Source organism: Panthera tigris, chromosome C2 (assembly GCF_018350195.1).
Source record: "Panthera tigris isolate Pti1 chromosome C2, P.tigris_Pti1_mat1.1, whole genome shotgun sequence".
Lineage (NCBI taxonomy): Eukaryota > Metazoa > Chordata > Mammalia > Carnivora > Felidae > Panthera > Panthera tigris.
The window spans coordinates 80,240,093-80,257,563 of NC_056668.1; the positions used below are offsets into that span (position 1 = coordinate 80,240,093).

The following is a 17,471-nucleotide window of genomic DNA, read 5'->3' on the forward strand; positions in this document are numbered from 1 at the left end:
GGCATCCCATTTGTTGGTGAGCTTTATTAGTAGAAACAGGAGGAAGATGGGCTTTTGAGAAGAATATACTTGACCAGGTAAATGAAAATGGAGAAGAATTGATTTGTTGTTTCTTTGAATTTACATAAAAGGTAATCTCATTCTAAAAGTCAGAGGTGTAATAGTTGCCCAGAAATGTTCTCTAAACAGGTCTCCATATGATATCATGGCAGAAAAATTCCACCTAGCAGGTGGCAGGTTTGGCTTAGCTAAACCTTTGCAGAATCATAATTTCCACAGTAGCTTTCTGTCTCTCAGGCTGTATACCGTAGAGCCCTTTCTTATGGAGTGGAGCTTGTGTGCGTGCCTCGACAAATTTTCAAACTTAAAGAACAATTGCACGAGTCTGATTCCCCACATACCCCTTGTCCAGATTTGCCACTTGATGATAACGTGTTACTACATTCACTTTGCCACTCTAGAGAGCAGTAGTATTTTTGCTCAACAATTTGAGAGTAGGTTGCAGACATCTCAAACCTTTACTCCTGAAGACATTAGCATGCATGTCCTAAAAAGAGACATTCTCCCATGTTGTCGTAGTACAGATTCTTAAATGGAATGAAATCAGGAAATTTTACAGTGGCACAATATATAGTCTGTATTAAAATTTTTGCTAATCATCCCAAAAATGTCCATTGTAGTGACAGTTTCAAACACAAGATCATGCATTGCCTTTAGTAGTCATCAAATTTCGTTGCTTTGGAACGTGTTACTTCTATTCAGAATTAGAGGGTGGCCTTTTGACTTTTCTCCTGCAAGCTTTGTTGGAGAAAAAAAAAAAAAAAAGACATTGGTTTTCTAGCAAGCAGCCACCTTGAAATCCCCAAATTGCCCAGGTAAGAGGGACTTTTTTGTTTTTAATTTTGAAAACTTTGGCTGGGTTTTGGTGCCTTGACTCAGCAAAGTCTATAATGCAGCAAGGCTTGGTAAGCATTAGAAGGGGTACTGAAGCTTTCCTTTATTTCATAATCCCAATTGTTTTTCTAGAAACCATCAATAGCCTCTAAATGACTGACTCAATTTTTGGATCCTATTCTCATGACTAAGCAAATGTTTGATTTGAAACCAGCCCAGTATAAATGTCTCTGTGCCTCTAACTCTGAGGCTATTCCGGATTTCAGCACTGGGGAAACCAATCTATGCACCAAAATGTCTAAATCTGGAACCAAGGTAAGTCAACGGTCATGCTGATTTTTAGCCTACCACTTTCTTTTATGTTTCCTTTCTTTTGGAATGTTTCCTCTTTTCCAATGTACCTAATGATACATCGAAAGAAATGTGGAGAAAACTTTTGCTTCTATGCCTGAAGGTAAGTATGATAGTGTTTTAAAGGTTGAGAATAGGAGAGAGGGTTAAGAAATGCTTATTATATTTTCTACTATAGTAAAATTACCCAACAGTTTATTAAGGGTTTATCTCTATGTGTGTTACCATGTTCAGTATTGTACAGGTATATAACGTGTTAATATCATCATGATTTCTGCCTTCTAGCAACTCATATTCTATGAATTTCCACAGGAATAGGACATACTGATAAGAGGAGTACACGGAGTAGAAAACTTTTAGTGTTCAGTTAAAAGTCCTCTCTGTGAAATTTAGGCTCCATCAGTGATGTCCTAAAAGACTAATCAAGTGAATTAAATCCTATATATCCCTTTCATTCAAGCAGTTATTTTTATCCCTTTCCTGAAATAAAGTGCTTACTTACATTAGGAAAATTGCCTCTAAAATACTTGATTCACAGTTGTTGGACCAGAAATCGATCTTTTAGGCAGGGCTTTAGAAATGAGGGTATCTACCTTCATTCTATTATTTTAGCTCTTCTGCTCACCAGTGAATCTAAGGCAAAGCCATCAGTGCCTGATTTCCACAGCACCCCCCCCCCTCAACTTGTTACTTTGAAAAGTTTCAAACCCAATGAATCTTGAAAGAATAAGAAAGAAATGTTGAATGAATACTTCTATATCCCTTACTTATATTCTCCAGTTGTTAGCATTTTGCTAGATTTGGTCTCTCTGTCTCTTTGTACTAAACCATTTGACAATAAATAGCAGGCTTAATTCTTTTGCCCTAAGTACTTAGTCACGTTTCTCCAAAAACAAGGGTATTCTCCTATATAAACATAATACCATCTTGTCTCCCAAACTTGTCATAAATACCAAATATTCAGACTATATTCACATTTCCCCCAGTTGCTTCCCCAAATGTGCTTCATGGCTGGCTTTTCCCCAGATACAGGATCTAATCAAGGACCATGCATTGCATTTGGTTGCCATGTTTCTTTAAACTTTTTCCTTTAGCCTCTTTTGTATGAAACAGTCACCCTACTTTTTGTTGGTGTTTGAGACACTGACATTTTTCTAAGTCCAGACCAGTTGTCTAGTACAAAGTCCTGAGATCTGGATTTACCTGATTGTTTCCTCTTGTTTAGATTCAGACTAACCATCTTTGGCCAGAAAGTTACATAGGCAACAGCAAATATTTCCCATACGTCATGTCAGGAGGCACCTGTTAACTCGTTCCATAATTGGTTAGTGCCTGATTTTTTTCCACTTGGAAAATAGAATAATCATACTTGTTATCTAAAAGATTTGGGGAGAAAAAATGAGACCGTGTCTTTAGTGCTCTGAGGTTCTTGGAAGTATGCCATGCAAATCCCATTGAAAAGAATTTGAAGTCCTTAGAGAAATCCATGTGCCTTGATGTAAGACCATTACAACTGGACCCCCTTAGATGAATATATCCCCCGTTTTCAAAGATTTCCAGAGTAGTAATAGTGTGCTCTCTTGTATTTCTTGTAGCTGGGCTGTTCACGTGGTTAACTAACTTGCTTGCTAGGCCAAAAGAGCAAGTGATCTCTTACCCTTTGTCTATTGCATTTTCCTTTCTCTCCATCTTACTAGAAGTTTAATCAGAGAGTTATGGGATTGGCAAAAACAATGCACGGTACTAAGTTTGGTTTTGTTACCTTTGGAATACGTGGCATTTTTCTTTCTATTGTATTGGATTAGTAGACTACTTTTCAAGAACTAAGCGGGAAGGAGAGGAATTTTGTAATGATTTCTAGGGAAATCTCCTGCACTATTTCTTAGCCTTTCTATAAATTTTTTTGCCCAAGAATCTCAGCTGACTATACAGTAGATGTCATGGTCCTTATACAAATGGAAATTGAGTAGAGGTACAACATTCTCTGGGCTCTGAGATTTGGAAGGTCCCCCGCTGAAAGGAGAGTTTGGTTCTGGAGCTCAGTAAAGGCTCCATGGCAACACTGTACTTTGTTTCAGCCTTGGGATGGTTGGCTAGTCTGCTAGAGGGTAGACAGCAAGGTTGCCTTCTAGAACATCGTATATTTTCCACCTTCAATATAGATGTTAGCCAGGAAAATGTGCAGTGGGCACTAAGTGTGGGAAACATTGAACTAAGAAAAAGTGATATTAACTTTATTTCCTACAGCATAGCCCTTGCAAAGGCTCTTTTATGGTAAACAGTTGACCAAAAAACCAAAGGTAAATTGAATTAAGGCTGAATTAAGGAATATAGAATCTATTTTATTTTTTAGAGAAGTTACCTTGATTTTCCTAAAGATTTTTTCACAGGCTTTGGGAAAAGCATCACAGCCTCAGGATCAGTCTTGTTCCCTTACTAAAAGAGTAAGTGCTGTACGTTGCACAGAACTAGCTGTGCAGGCAGGAGACCGCAAAGGGAGATAAGATAAAATGAATCACACGTAACTAACCGGGAGCTTTGCACTGCCAACCACTCCCTTGCCTGCACCTAACTTGTACCTAGCTATTGGCCTTAGGCAAGGCATTTAACTTCTTCATCTGTACCAACAGTAGCAAAAGTTTATTGGTGATTTATGAGCCAGATTACACTAAGTGCTTCATAGGCATTTTCCCATGGAACCTCAGGACAACCCTCCGCAGAGGATACTGTGATCCAGTTTTACAAATGAAGAGTCTGAGCTTTAGAGCGATGTTCAATGGCCTATCCAAGGTCACTGAGCTAGTAGCTAGTGCTGCAGTTTTGTTTTCATCTATAAACTGGGGTACCGTGTGTCTCCAGCTCTGTGCTATGCTAAAATGGGAAATGGAGCTGGAAGAGAAATTTGGAAGGGGAAGAAAGGAGATGAAACAGATGATTTAGGGGTGGGAAGGGCTCGGGAAGCTTGCAGGGAACAGGAAATACAGGAGTGGAGAGAAATACAAGAGTGGAAGAGTGGAGAGAGTAGCGTGGATTAGGGTGGAAGGTAGTACCCATCAGTAGGCTACATCTAGAAGGCTCACCTGGGGTAGAAAACAATGAGGTTTTATGCCCTTTTACAAATCATTCTTGGTGTCTGCCTCTCCCTCATTCATTACACCTGATTAGTCACCAAATTCTACGTTTCTTTTGACTGTTTCCTCAATGTCCTTTATACGGCAGTTTCCTTTTGGCTGGCCTGCCCCATCTCTCACACACCCGCGGCAACCACCTGTTTCCACGCACGAACCACTACCTTACATCTCGCACATAATCACCAAAGAGATTCCAGCATGCCGTCTGTGTCTTCTGGCTTTATTTCCTATTAATACTTCACCACATAGTCCATATGCACCGAGCTTGATGAACCACTTGTCCCTATAATGGGCCATATTCCTTTATTCCTTTGAACAGGCCATCGTTTCTTCTTTGCCCCCGGAAACCCTCTACTTATCTTTCAATCTTCACCTCAAAAATCCTCTCAAGGCTACCTGGCTCTCCACTCCTTTCATATGAAATGGTTGACATTTTCTCCTTTGAAGCCGATAGAGCAAATTAGCCACGAGGTGGCAGCGTAACTCTAGGAAATTAAGTGCTGACTCCATGACACCTGTGATTTCTTTCACTTTACCTTCTGAACTTACATTCATCTTGGAGTGTGGAATTATAGAACAAGAGGGGACAAACTCTGTAGTCCATTTGGTCTAGTGGTTTTCAGAACCTGCTTCATGAAGCCCCAGGAGTGGCTGGGGACTCTTCTCTCCTGTTGCAAACAGAAAAGTTTTACTGCACAGCCAGGGCTTTCCATCTAGTCTGGTCCACACAGCTCTGACAAGTGTGAAGCTGGAGCCCAGAGAGCTAGCTTGCCTGAAGTCATAAGGCCGACTGGAGAGATGCAGCTCTAGAGGCCAGGTTTATCATTTCTGGTTTGTTAGGGCTGCGTGCCGCCAGGCCGTCCAAGGTCTCAGGCTTACCCCAAAGATTGTGGTAGAGACTTGGTAAGACTTTGAAGCAAACCACATTCGTGACTTGCTATCATGTTACTTTGGAACTACCCTGTTGGCAAAAAAATAATAGTGCGGAACACAAAATATTGTCAGGTGTATGCTCTATATTCATGTAAAGTAAACGCTGTAAAGCTAAGGTCTATGTTTTATTTTTCTCTCTTTATCTTCCATGGCACCTAATGAATTTCTGCATTTGGAACTCACTCGTCTTCCTCAAACATTTATTGAAGGTTTGTCAAGCGCTGGGTCCAGGGGTCCATAGCTTAAATAAGGTTTGGACTTTGCCCCTGGAAGAAGTCTGGTAGGAGTCTGATGGGAGAGAGATGTATAAGTGGGTAATTTAGCTTCTAATGTGGTAAGTACAGTGAGTTATGGGAACAAAAAGGAGGAAGCCGTGAACTTGGGTCTGAAACTACTGGCTTCTCTTAGAGCACTCTTGTTTTGCTTCATTTTAAGCCTTCAGAAAGTTCTCATTCCTACAGTTGACAACTACAATTGTCTGCCAGAAGGTAAATGTTGTGAGGTGAGATAGAACTATACTTTTACCCCTCAAAATTGAAGACAAAGGGATTTCTACAGTGGGCAATGTGTTCTTGATTTTTATTTTATTTTATTTTTTTTACAAGTAAAGCCCCCAGCTCCTCAGTTCTTCTCTTTGTTCGCTCCATCCTTCAGATTACTTTCTATGAAGACAAAAACTTCCAAGGCCGTCACTATGACTGTGACTGCGACTGCGCAGATTTCCACATGTACCTGAGTCGCTGCAACTCCATCAGAGTGGAAGGAGGCACTTGGGCTGTGTACGAGAGGCCCAACTTCGCCGGGTACATGTATATCTTACCCCGGGGCGAGTACCCTGAATACCAGCACTGGATGGGCCTCAACGACCGCCTCAGCTCCTGCAGGGCTGTTCATCTGGTGAGCCTGGGCCCCCTTGCACTCTCTCTCGCTTGCTGGCCTGCTCTGGCTCTCTCCATCTCTCTTTCCCCTACCCCCCCACCTTTTTTTTTTTTTTTTTTTTTTTTTTACACATTTTCTTACAGTTTTCCTACCCCTTAATGGGGTGTTTTCTCTTGTTGGCTGCTGAGGCTCACATAAAACCTTAGGTCAGTCTGTCACAAGACTGAATCCGCTCATTATTTCCAGAGCACTCTCTCTGCCTCCTGAGCACGTTAAGGCCTTAAGTTTTTCTTACTGAACATCAGCTGTTTTCACAGTACCCAAAAAAGGAGAGGAGATCAGATCATCTAACTTCCACGATTGGGGGTTCTGAACCAAACTGTTCTCTGAGTTCTTGACCCATCAGTGATTTCCATAACTGTTGTTATTTCCTCCTGTGTCGTTTTTTTTCAGTCTGGTGGAGGCCAGTATAAGATTCAGATCTTCGAGAAAGGAGATTTTAATGGTCAGATGTATGAAACCACTGAAGATTGCCCTTCCATTATGGAACAGTTCCACATGCGGGAGGTCCACTCCAGTAAGGTGCTGGAGGGTGCCTGGATTTTCTATGAGCTACCCAACTATCGTGGCAGGCAGTACCTCCTGGACAAGAAGGAGTACCGGAAGCCCATCGATTGGGGCGCAGCTTCCCCAGCTGTGCAGTCTTTCCGCCGCATCGTGGAGTAATGACAGGGATGGGGCCACAAGCTGCTTCCTGGGGGCCACCTGCTGGCTGGCCTTGTCATCCAAATAGGCATCCTTAATAAAAACAATTGGCATGCATTCCACTGTTGATTGTAATGCCTCTTCTTAGACACTCTCAGGGACCGGCAAAATAGTGCCCACCACAGAGGGCAGCGACACAAAGCAACTCATCCTTCAGATTGCCAATCTGGGACGTTGTGCTAGACAAAATGGGACTGCATTAGAAGTTAGAAAATCAGACTGCCACTTGGTGGTTCTCCTTGCTTAAGTTTTATGTTGATTCAACAGGTACAGTAATCATAGCTACTACTTTTTGGGTGCCTTCATTATTCCATTTTCTCTTTTACAACAGCCCTGTAGGAGAGGTGGTTTATTTGCATTTTACAAATAAGAATGGAGAGGCTTAGAGAAACTAGAAGCTTGCCCAAGTTCACCAGCTGGTGACCAAATCAGAGTTTGGTCCAGGATATTGATGTTTCCACGGCTCCTAGTCTTTCCCTTCATTTCCAACTCATTCATTCAACACATGCTGGCCTGGGGTCTGTATGCATAATGGAAGTACAAGACCTTGAGGAATCTAAGAGGTGGAAAGGGCAGGGTCCCCTGAAGGTCTCATGGAGGAGACAGAATACCTATCAAGAATGGACATTGAGGGGTGCTAGGTGGCTAAGTCAGCTGAGCATCTGACTTTGGCTCAGGTCATGATCTTACAGTTCATGGGTTCAAGCCCCACAATGGGCTCACTGCTATCAGCATGGAGCCCACTTAGAATCCTCTGTCCCTCTCTCTCTCAAAAATAAATATTAAGAAAAAAAAAAAAAGAGAACCGACAATGAAAACAGCCATCACTAGAAAATGGTGGAGTCATGAGTCACCTGAAGGCTCTTGCTTCAGATTCAGGGGTTCCTGGATCAGCTACTTCTCAACTTCAAGTTCAGTCTTTCTGTAAAAAGAAATATAATTTGTCCCAACTACAATAGTTCAAATGGAGTTTTATTGAGTTTTACTCACTTAGAGTAACCCCTGAGATTGTATCTGTTTAATCTTGAGGAAGAGAATGTTTAAGGAAACCCAGCGTCACTAGGGATACTTCATGAGCATCTGAGTGAACCTGGGGAGGCTCTGGACGTGCCTAACTTTAAAAGGGAGGGTAGGGGCCCATGTATCCTGGGAGCCTTCCCAGAAAAAGCCAAGTTAGAAGTGCTGATGATGCTGCCTTTGTGTGCACTTCAGTCTATACACTAGTGGGTACCACATAGTGTTCCCCCAAAGATTTTTATTCATTTTGTTAACCTCCCGTGGCTTTGGTCACTTTCTCAGTTTCAAGTGAGGGACTTTGAGAATTTTCAGTAAGGGAGGGAGACAAGATGAACCATAGAGGGTGAAGGGGAGGCCACCAATTGAGGCACAAAGAGCTCTGGACCCGGTCACCCACCATGAAGCAAACTTGCTCTATTTCCAAAATGAGGGAGTTGGACCAAATGCTCGCTCAAGTCCCACTGAACATAAACATCCTGATTCTTTAGAGATCAGGAGGAGGATGCAGAAAGGCTAGCTGATGACCAAAGACCACCGACTCTTACTTTCAGTGGCCCAGTTTCTGGAAATGACCTCTGAGATCTTGCCCCTCCTTTTCTGCGGAGGAAACTGAGGCTGTGGTAACAGTGCATGAGGGCCAGCTTCTGCTTTCATGTCAACCACTGCCATGTTCCAGTCCCTGGTGAGTCGGTCACAGTCTGTTCAAAACAACCAGGAAAGCAGTTCTGGCAGCAGGATAGGAAAACAAGTGTCAGGATGACTTACCCCAGTCTCAGAGAAATAGAAGATGGCTTTTGACAGAGAAAACAGAATTATCGTTTGGGAATGTTAGACGCCTCTTGGCTCATGCCCTGATCCAGAAAGGGATTGCCACCATTCTCCCCAGCTGCACACACATCAATCAGCTTGCACTTAAGAATTTGACTAGCAGTTGATATTTGAGGTCAAAAACACTTTATGTCTTTATCAATCAATCCATCCCAGTTCTGCTAGAACATTCTGCTGTTACAGCACAAGCCAGAGTCCCACCTGTCAAGCACACCCAGAGTAGCACCCAGGTTGTTATTTAGAATTATTATCTCCCTCTAGCTTTTATTGTTTTGTCTCTGTGAAACAGGGGATCTCAAGAAAATAGGGCAAGGGCGTATTTAGACCATTTTAGGGCTGTTTCCATCCCTAGCATTCCTCTAAGTCTTTGAATATCTCCCAAAGATAGAACCCACTTCCTCAAAATGTAGCATCAGGGGCTCCTATTTTAGGACTCCAGGGTAAGGCTTCCAGATTGAACATGGGATGGTGTTAGTAAATCGCAAGTATTGGGGTACAACTAACTATAAATACAGCATAAATATATCCCAAGTATTGCATGGGACGTAGTTATACTAAAAAAGTATCTGTCGTTGGTCTAAAATTCAAATTTAACTGTGCATCCTGTATTTGTCTTTGCTAGATCAGTCAACCCAATACTTGAAGGGCAAGTTACACCTGAGTGACATGGGACAAAGAGCACAGGGCTCAGGTTCTGGTAATTGCAGACGTGTGTCCCATGGCAGGGCATTTAAGTACAATTTTTCAGAAGACACTGTGAACCGACAAAATGTGTCTGCAGCCAGATTTAGCCTATGGACCACCAGTACCTGATCTTGGCTTGTTGGAAAGCTCCGAATATCAGAAAACGTTGCTTACATAGAGTCAAAATCTGCTTCCTATAACTCTGAACCTGTGATCCCAGTTCTGCTTTCCATCTAGTTCTCCATTCCCAAGATAGCCCTTTAGGTATTTAAAGATCCCTCCTGTCTGTCTCCACACTCTCATTTCTAGGCAGAATATCTCCTGTTCCTTCCATTGCTTCTCTCTTGGTGTGGCTGGGCCCCAGACTCTTCATTCTGGTGCTTCTCTTCTGTGCTGGTTGCAGATTATCTTTTCCCTGCTGTCCAGCCGTAACCTGACTGGACCACATCTGGAGGACTGTGCGCAGTTCTCTCACCCTCCTTCCTCACATATGCCCTGTTCTTGATCACACTCAGCTCTCCTTGTGCTCTCCCACTGGCCCCAATATGGGCCAGGCCACACTTTTCTAAGAACTTCCAGCTCAAGTGCTAGAGAGTTCCCTTCCTCCCTGAAGAGTTAGAGAGAAATGGATTCAAATCCTACCACTTCCACACATGAACTCTAAGTCACATTATCCAATATATAACCTCAACATCCTTTATTTTGAGGGAGGGAGAGAGAACACATGTAGGGGGGAGGAGAAGAGGGAGGAGGAGGAGGAGGATGGGGAGGGGGGAGAGAGAGAGCGAACGAGCAAGAGAGAATCCTAAGCAGGCTCCATGAGATCTCACAACCATGAGATCATGACCTGAGCTGAAATCAACAGTCAGACGCTTAACCAACTGAGCTTACCCAGGCCCCCCTCAACTTTCTTTTCTGTAGCACAAAGGTAATACCTGCTGTGCGAGCATTAAAACAAGATAATGTGTTAAAAACACATAGCATGCATGGCCATTTCTCATGTTTGCAATAGTTGTGGTCTATAAAGACTTGAACACTGGATAGCAGATACTTGAACTATCGTTCCTGGAGGAAATACAGGGTTAGGTGCGTGTGAACTTCTGGTCACAACATTTTTGTCAGCTGATCAATACATAACTTTTTTAAATGTGTGTTTCAGTTTAAAGACACCTTATTTAACGTATATTGTTGACTCATTGACATTGAACTCACTACCAGGCCAGGCCTGAATAGTGATTAACATATTTTCTCTGTAAGGCATATTACAACTTTCTTAGGAAAGCTTTCTTGGGAACACTAAACAGCACTTCAGCACTACATTTGGGGTCGTTTTATGTAGCCAAATCACTAATCAAAAGCAAAACGATGCCCAAAACACAGCACAAATAGAGTGCAACCGAACCAGACCAAACTCTTGTTTACAGTATAAGAGCTGAAATCAGAAGGCAGAGCATTCTTTTGACCTCAGCTGGGAACATGAGCATTGGGCAACTCAAATTTTTTGCTGCTCGGCTCATGTCCTTGAATGACCTCAAATGCACCGTAAGTAGTGATTTTGGAATCACAAGTCAATCTTAGGGAGTGGGCAAACTCATAAATACGGAACTTGTACTTTATCACTATGGTTGACATGTTAGTACCATTTTCCTAGCATTTAAGTACCTCTGTTATCAAACTGTTTGGGTTTTGCTTTTTGTTTGTTTGTTTGTTTAGCTTTTTTATGCCTCCTTCCATCCCCCAGTTGTTTTCCGAAAAGCATCTCTGTATTTTTGGCAGATGCTTCATGGTTGGGAAGACATATCAGCATTATCCAACCCATCCTACCACCTTGAAAAAGAGCTACATTTCCAGAGGAGGCTGGCCTCCCCTTCGCTCCCTCATGGGCCTCTCTCCTGGTTCTAGTTCTCACCGGTTTCCAAGGGCAGCAGGGTTGTCCCTAGAATTCACGAAAATCCCCCTCTTTTCTAACTTTAACCTAGTCTCCCTTATTTGGAGTCTCTCAGGCGACAGGGGACAGTGAATCGTCAAGCTCTCCTTCCAGCCCTCTGGCTGACCAGCCTGTGGTCCACACAGGAGAGACGCATCTCTTGTGGGTGTGGCTTCAATGCAAGGCAAACCTCTCTGTCCAGATAGACACCACCCACCTCTACCTCCTCACTCAGGCCTCACACTTCAAAACCAGGGACTCTAAGAACTGGAGGGGCTGGGGGCTTTCCTATAGGCAACAACTTGGTAAGGTGGGGCTTACTCACCCCAGTTTACAGACTGGGAACCAGGGCTCAGCGAGGCTAAACAAGTGGTCCAAGGTCACTGGTTCCAGAGCTCTGGCTCTTTCCACGACACCGTGTGGCCTCTGCTGCTCAGTCTTCATGAGACCGAACCACGGTACCTTGCCAGGCATGGCATGCTGGGCTATTTTCCCTTAAATGGCTTTATGGAGATAGAATCCCCATGCCATACTATTCACCTGTTTAAATGTACAGCCCTATGGGTTTTAGTACATTCACAGATACGTGCAACCATCACCTCAGAAAGAAACCCCATACCTTTAGGGATGACCTCATCTCCCCATTTTCCACCAATCACTAATCTACTTTCTGTATCCATGTATTTACTTATTATGTAATAATTCACTTATATAAGTCACTTATATCTATATATTACTTATATATCAGTATTTGTGTATATATATACATACACACATATATATATATATATATATACACTTAGGCATTTCACATAAATGAAATCATATATTATGTGGTCTTTTGTGACTGGCTTCTTTCATTTAGCAAAATGTTTTCAAGGATCATCCATGGAGTAGCATTCCTTATGGCCAAATAATCGTCCATTGTATGGATATTTCACATTTTGTTTACCCGTTAGTCAGTTGATGGACATTTGAGTTGTTTTTACTTTTTGACTATTACAAATAATATTGCTATAAACATTTATGTACAAGTTTGAATGTGGACATATATGTTCCTTTTTCTTGAGTATATACATATATACCTAGGAGTACAATTTCTGGGAGCATGAGCTATTTCTTCTCAAGTGCCGGCAGCATGTGGGGCCTTGAAGCGACACAGACCTAGTTTCAATTCTGATTCTCCGATTTTCTGGTTGTAGTATTTCAGGCAAGCACACCTCTCTTAGTCTGAGCCTTTTCATATGTAAAATAGAGACATGATTAGACCCACTTTCCAGTGGTTTTGTTGGCATTGGATGAGGTAATTCGAATTCTTAGCCCTGTGAACAACCTACAGGAGCAGGTACTTAACAAAGGCAGCTATTTAAAAATCTCCCAGAGATGGAATCCCTGTAGAAGGAGGGATTCTTCTTCTTAAGAAGAGTTGGTGGTACAAAGTTGGGGGAACCAGTGGGCTGGTGGTATCTCCAGCCCCTCCCTGCTTTAGTGATCAATGACTTAGGTGCCTGTGGGTTAGTCTGAGGTCCTGTTGGGCCAGCAGGTAGAGGAGAGGTGAGAGAATGGGCAGTGACAGCGGTAGGAGTCAGGGGCAAGCAGAATGCTCCGTGCCTCTGAGGGCAGCAGCTACTCGCACAGAAAAGGGAAGTTCATCTCCCGCCCTTCATTTCTGCCAGGCCTTGTGCTGTCCCCCCGCCGGTCTTCTCTTATCTCTGCTAACCGATCTCATTTCCTTTCCCTTTGGTGAAATGGTTTCTCATTTCCCCCGCACCAGTGTGGCCCTTTGTGAGTCAGCGACCGTAGGGGCTCAGCACCCTGGTTGAGTGGTTCTGGAATTGATTAGCTCTGGGGGAAATCCTGCCAGCGCTTTGCCTCTTGGGAGCATAGCGGGCAGAGATTTGTTCCCATTGTTCACACCCCACCTCCCTGAACAGGCCACATTAGCCTGATCACTGAACCGTGGGGCCAGACAATGGCGGGCCTGGCTGTAGTGCTGACCCCCACAGTTTCTCAGAACACGCTGGTGGTGTCCCTGAGCCCACGGTAACCTGGGTGATTCTGACTAGGCCGGTCATCCAGGGTCGGGTACTCAGGACCGAACGAGGAATCTCTAGACTGTTCCTGCAAGCAGGAAGAGGGGAAAGGAGGCTGCCTGTATGTAGGTTGATTATAAACCAGAAGTAAAAATATCCCAACCAGAAGTAAGCTTTGGGGACCTCCTCCAAAGGCCAGGGGTCCTTGCCATTGTGAGTCACATCGTCACACCAGGCTGCCTGGGACTTAGCCACTCAGTAGCAGCTCACATTGGCACATCCTGTTTCAGAGTTTACAAAACTCTTCAACATACTTCGTTTGATCCTCACCATGCTTAGGTGAGACAAGGAAGATTACTGTTTTTCCATTTTGCATAGGAGTAAACAGAGTCACTGAAAGGCCACGTGACTTCAATGGGGATTACAGGCTTCCTAGACCTTCCACAGCCAAGAACGGCCCTTTGGTGTAACAGACGCTCATGCCAAAAGTCATCCCCATGGCATGACAATTTTTAAAAAGCCATTTCTCTCATTTGTATCATAAGTACAAGGAATACTTTCCAAGGAAGTGGCTCCTATGATTTCATGCAGTTTAGTGAAATACCAGACTGGGGACATCTGTGAGTCCACATTGGAAAAATGAAGGAAAGGCATTGTGTTTATATGTTTTCTATACTATCTTTTACCCTTCTGCCCTCCGTTTTTCTGGTTTTCAGTTAGACCCCGCCATAGTGAAAATACACTTACGGCAAATCTGCCAAACAAAATGGAGGTGTGATGGCATATCCTTCAGGTATACTCCCTTATAAGCAAATGCAATCCATGAAAAATTTCAGATTTGCAGAATGAGTAAATTGGGGGGAAATATTTATTTAAAAGTATTTATTAAAAAATGACTACCTATGGTAGTCCATAGAGTTCCATAGGTACTCTAAAAACACACGTTTAAAATTTCAACAAAAACTCAACATTCATAGAAGGTTTACTATTAAAGAGTTGTGTGGGGGGCGCCTGGCTGGCTCAGTGGGAAGAGCATGTGACTCTTGATCTTAGGGTCATGAGTTCAAGCCCCACGTTGGGTGTAGAGATTACTAAACAACCAAACAAACAAACTTAAAAAAGAAAGAGTTGTGTGTTAAGTGGGAAAGGATTTATTGGGTAGTAGAAGTTGAGGCATGCCCAGACTCATCAAAGGAGACACTCTCAGCCTGTGACATTCTCATACTGTTCTTGGTCCTGGAAGGATGATCCTTTCCTTGCCTTGGGCCTGCACTTAGGAGAATCCTACATCTCACAGACTCAAAAATACAAAAATGCTTTCTGCCAAAATCTGTCTCCGTCTGTCTCTGGTTTGGTAACCAGTTGAGTGAAGGGTAATTACAGGAGAGGATCACATGGGTTGAAATGAACCCTGCAGACCAGGGAAGAGGGAGAAAATCATAGCCTCTGCCCTGGGAAACCAAGGAAAGATGTTCTGAATGATTTACTTACTTACTTATTCGGGGGGTTAGCTTTCAGGTATAATTTACAAAGTATAAAACTCCCCGTTTTTTAAGCGTGTGGTTTGAGGAGTTTTGACAAATGTATCCAGTTCTGTAACCACCAAGACAACCAGCACAGAGAACATTTTCATCACCCAAATTCCCTTCTGTCCCTTTGTAGATAACCCCCTTGCACTGTCCCACTCTGGCAACCATTGATCTGCCTTCTCTGCCTGTAGCCTGCATTTTCCAGAAGGTCATCCGTGTGGAATCACGCAGCCTGCAGCCTTCTGGTGTCTGGCTTCTCTCACCGAACATAATGCTTTTGATGCTTTAGGAATGGCTTCTTACACCTTGTTGCGTATATTCATGGTTTAGTCTCATGACTGAGTGGTATTCTATTGTCTGGATATAGCACACTTTGTTTTACCATTTACCAGTGGAAAGCGACTGGGTTGTTTCCAGAAGGCCTGCTTTGTTCATAATTGCTTCAAATTACGCAAGGTGGGTATCTAGCCAGAGAAATTTCCACAGGATAACTATGTTCTTTCCCCTCTCCCTGTTCAGGTGATGCAGTTTGGGGAGGTGTTTAGAACTGCCTAGAAATCCTGAGTTGGCAAAAGGACACTCAGGGAGGGGCTCACGCCTGCCTAGGCTTCCTGGGGACCTTGATTGTGTCAGTGCCTCTCCGGAGTTCAGAGGGTCTAGTCCAGCTGGTATCCAGCTGTGGCCTGAGCCAGCAGGTCTGAGGCTCACCGCTGGTGGGCTGACCCAGGGAAGGGCTCACCTCCTTTAGCCTCTGGGACGCAGGGGTGATGCTTGGGAAGAGGTTTCAAGGCGCTGGCTGGGAATGCAGGCCGGCTACGGGAATAGTTTAATTTATAGTTTCTAAGTGTTTAGATATCTGGCGTATATGCCTCCATTTTTGTACCTTCCTCCAGGCCTAACAAAGGTTGTCAAAGGCAGACTCCTGGTTGTAACCGGGGTGGGCACTGGGAGCTTCTTCCTGCACTCCTATAAGCAAATGACTGCATTGCAACCAGTGGCCCTCTAGTGGCTCTGTAGCTAAAAGCACCTGCTTTGCTCCCAGAGGGTAGCTAAGCTGGGAGAATCTTACCTCATTATTCCATCTGGTTCCCTGAGTGACAGCAGCTGTCAGGCCAGGAGAAAACAATCTGTGCTTGGCAGTCCTTCTCAGTGTCCCCAGTCTACAACCTCACCCACCCACCCCCATGGCAGCTGTTTCTGTCTTAGTCCCCTCAACTACCTACTCCCCCCACCCCCTCCACTCAACGCCCTGGTCTCTACAGAAACCTCCACCTGAGACTGAGTGGGGACTAGAAGGACCAGAGGGCCAGCGTGTACTCAGCTTCCACCCTGCTCCCAGCACACTTTCTGTCTCAGAAATATCAGGGTTCCCTGACACCTTGGGCTGGGTCCTCTTCTCTTCCATTTCTCGGATGGATACAATTTCTTCTCTCGGATTCTCCCATTTATGTCCCCTAAGCCCGAGAACCAAGCTACCGTCCTGTCCTCACCCCCTCTTCTCGCATATCCGCTTGGATTTGGTAGCCAATCTACCCTCCAGACATTGCTCAAAGCCTTCCTTCCACCTGCCTGCTCGTGCCTCTGCCCGAGTCCTTGAGGGATCCTTCCCTGGGACCCTCAGCCTTCTCTTCCACCTCTCACCCATCAGCACCGCTGCTCCCAGTGTATTCTCTCTAAAACCACACTTGTGATTGTGTCGCCTCCTCGATTTAAACCCTTCTAATTAATCTTTCAGGTTCCGGGTGTTCTCTAGGACCATGACACATGTCCCTGGTGATAGAGTATAATGTGCCAACGGCCTCAGTGCACGTTGTGCGGTGTGTGCAGTCATCCAGCCGATGGGAGGGGCTCCGGTGCAGCTGGAAAAAGGGGTAACTTCTTTTCAATTGGCACAAAGCCTTATCTCTTCTCCCCCAGATCCCTCCTCCTATATACCCCTCCCCCCCCTTAATATATTACATTCCTGGTGAATTGCTGGTATTTCTTCAAAGGTGCCATACTGTGTGGCCTGTCGGGAATAACACTCCCTGTCTCTTCGCCTAGGAGTCTTCTCATCCTTTACAGGCGCGATGTCCCCTCAGGGGAGTCTTCTCTGGCATCTCCCCCTTCAGTATGGGGACGTGGCACTCTTCCGTGTTCCTGTAACCCTCCACCCTCTTGCCCCTCAGCCCTAGCATCCTGGGTCATAGTTACCCACCCATGTTTGCCTTCCTCTCTAGACTGAATCCTCGAGGTCAAGGACTGTATCTCGTCCATTTGTCTCTAGGGTAGGTGTCTGTGGTTACATGGGCATTTATCACGCACCAACTATGTGTGGGGGCTTTGAGTCTGTTGCCAGTATTGGTGGGCTAGGACATGTGAGAAAGAGTTCTCTTGAAGATCTAAGTTGGAGTATAACTTAAGAATCACAGCAGAGATCTTCAAAGTCACCTCAGTCTCCCATCTTAAGTTTTGCTGTACCTTGATCAAAAGCACAAAGGCTCTTATGTTAAGAAATGAG

At 44.2% G+C, this 17,471-nt stretch overlaps 1 protein-coding gene across 1 annotated transcript; it reads left to right on the forward strand.

The window, feature by feature from the left end:
• Positions 1-1,077: 1,077 nt before the first annotated feature.
• CRYGS (crystallin gamma S) lies at positions 1,078-7,015 on the forward strand. Its single transcript, XM_007083596.3, has 3 exons — positions 1,078-1,209; positions 5,964-6,206; positions 6,642-7,015. Exons 1-3 carry the CDS (start codon positions 1,078-1,080, stop codon positions 6,912-6,914), a joined length of 648 nt encoding a protein of 215 aa, XP_007083658.2. The 3' UTR covers positions 6,915-7,015.
• Positions 7,016-17,471: the final 10,456 nt, after the last annotated feature.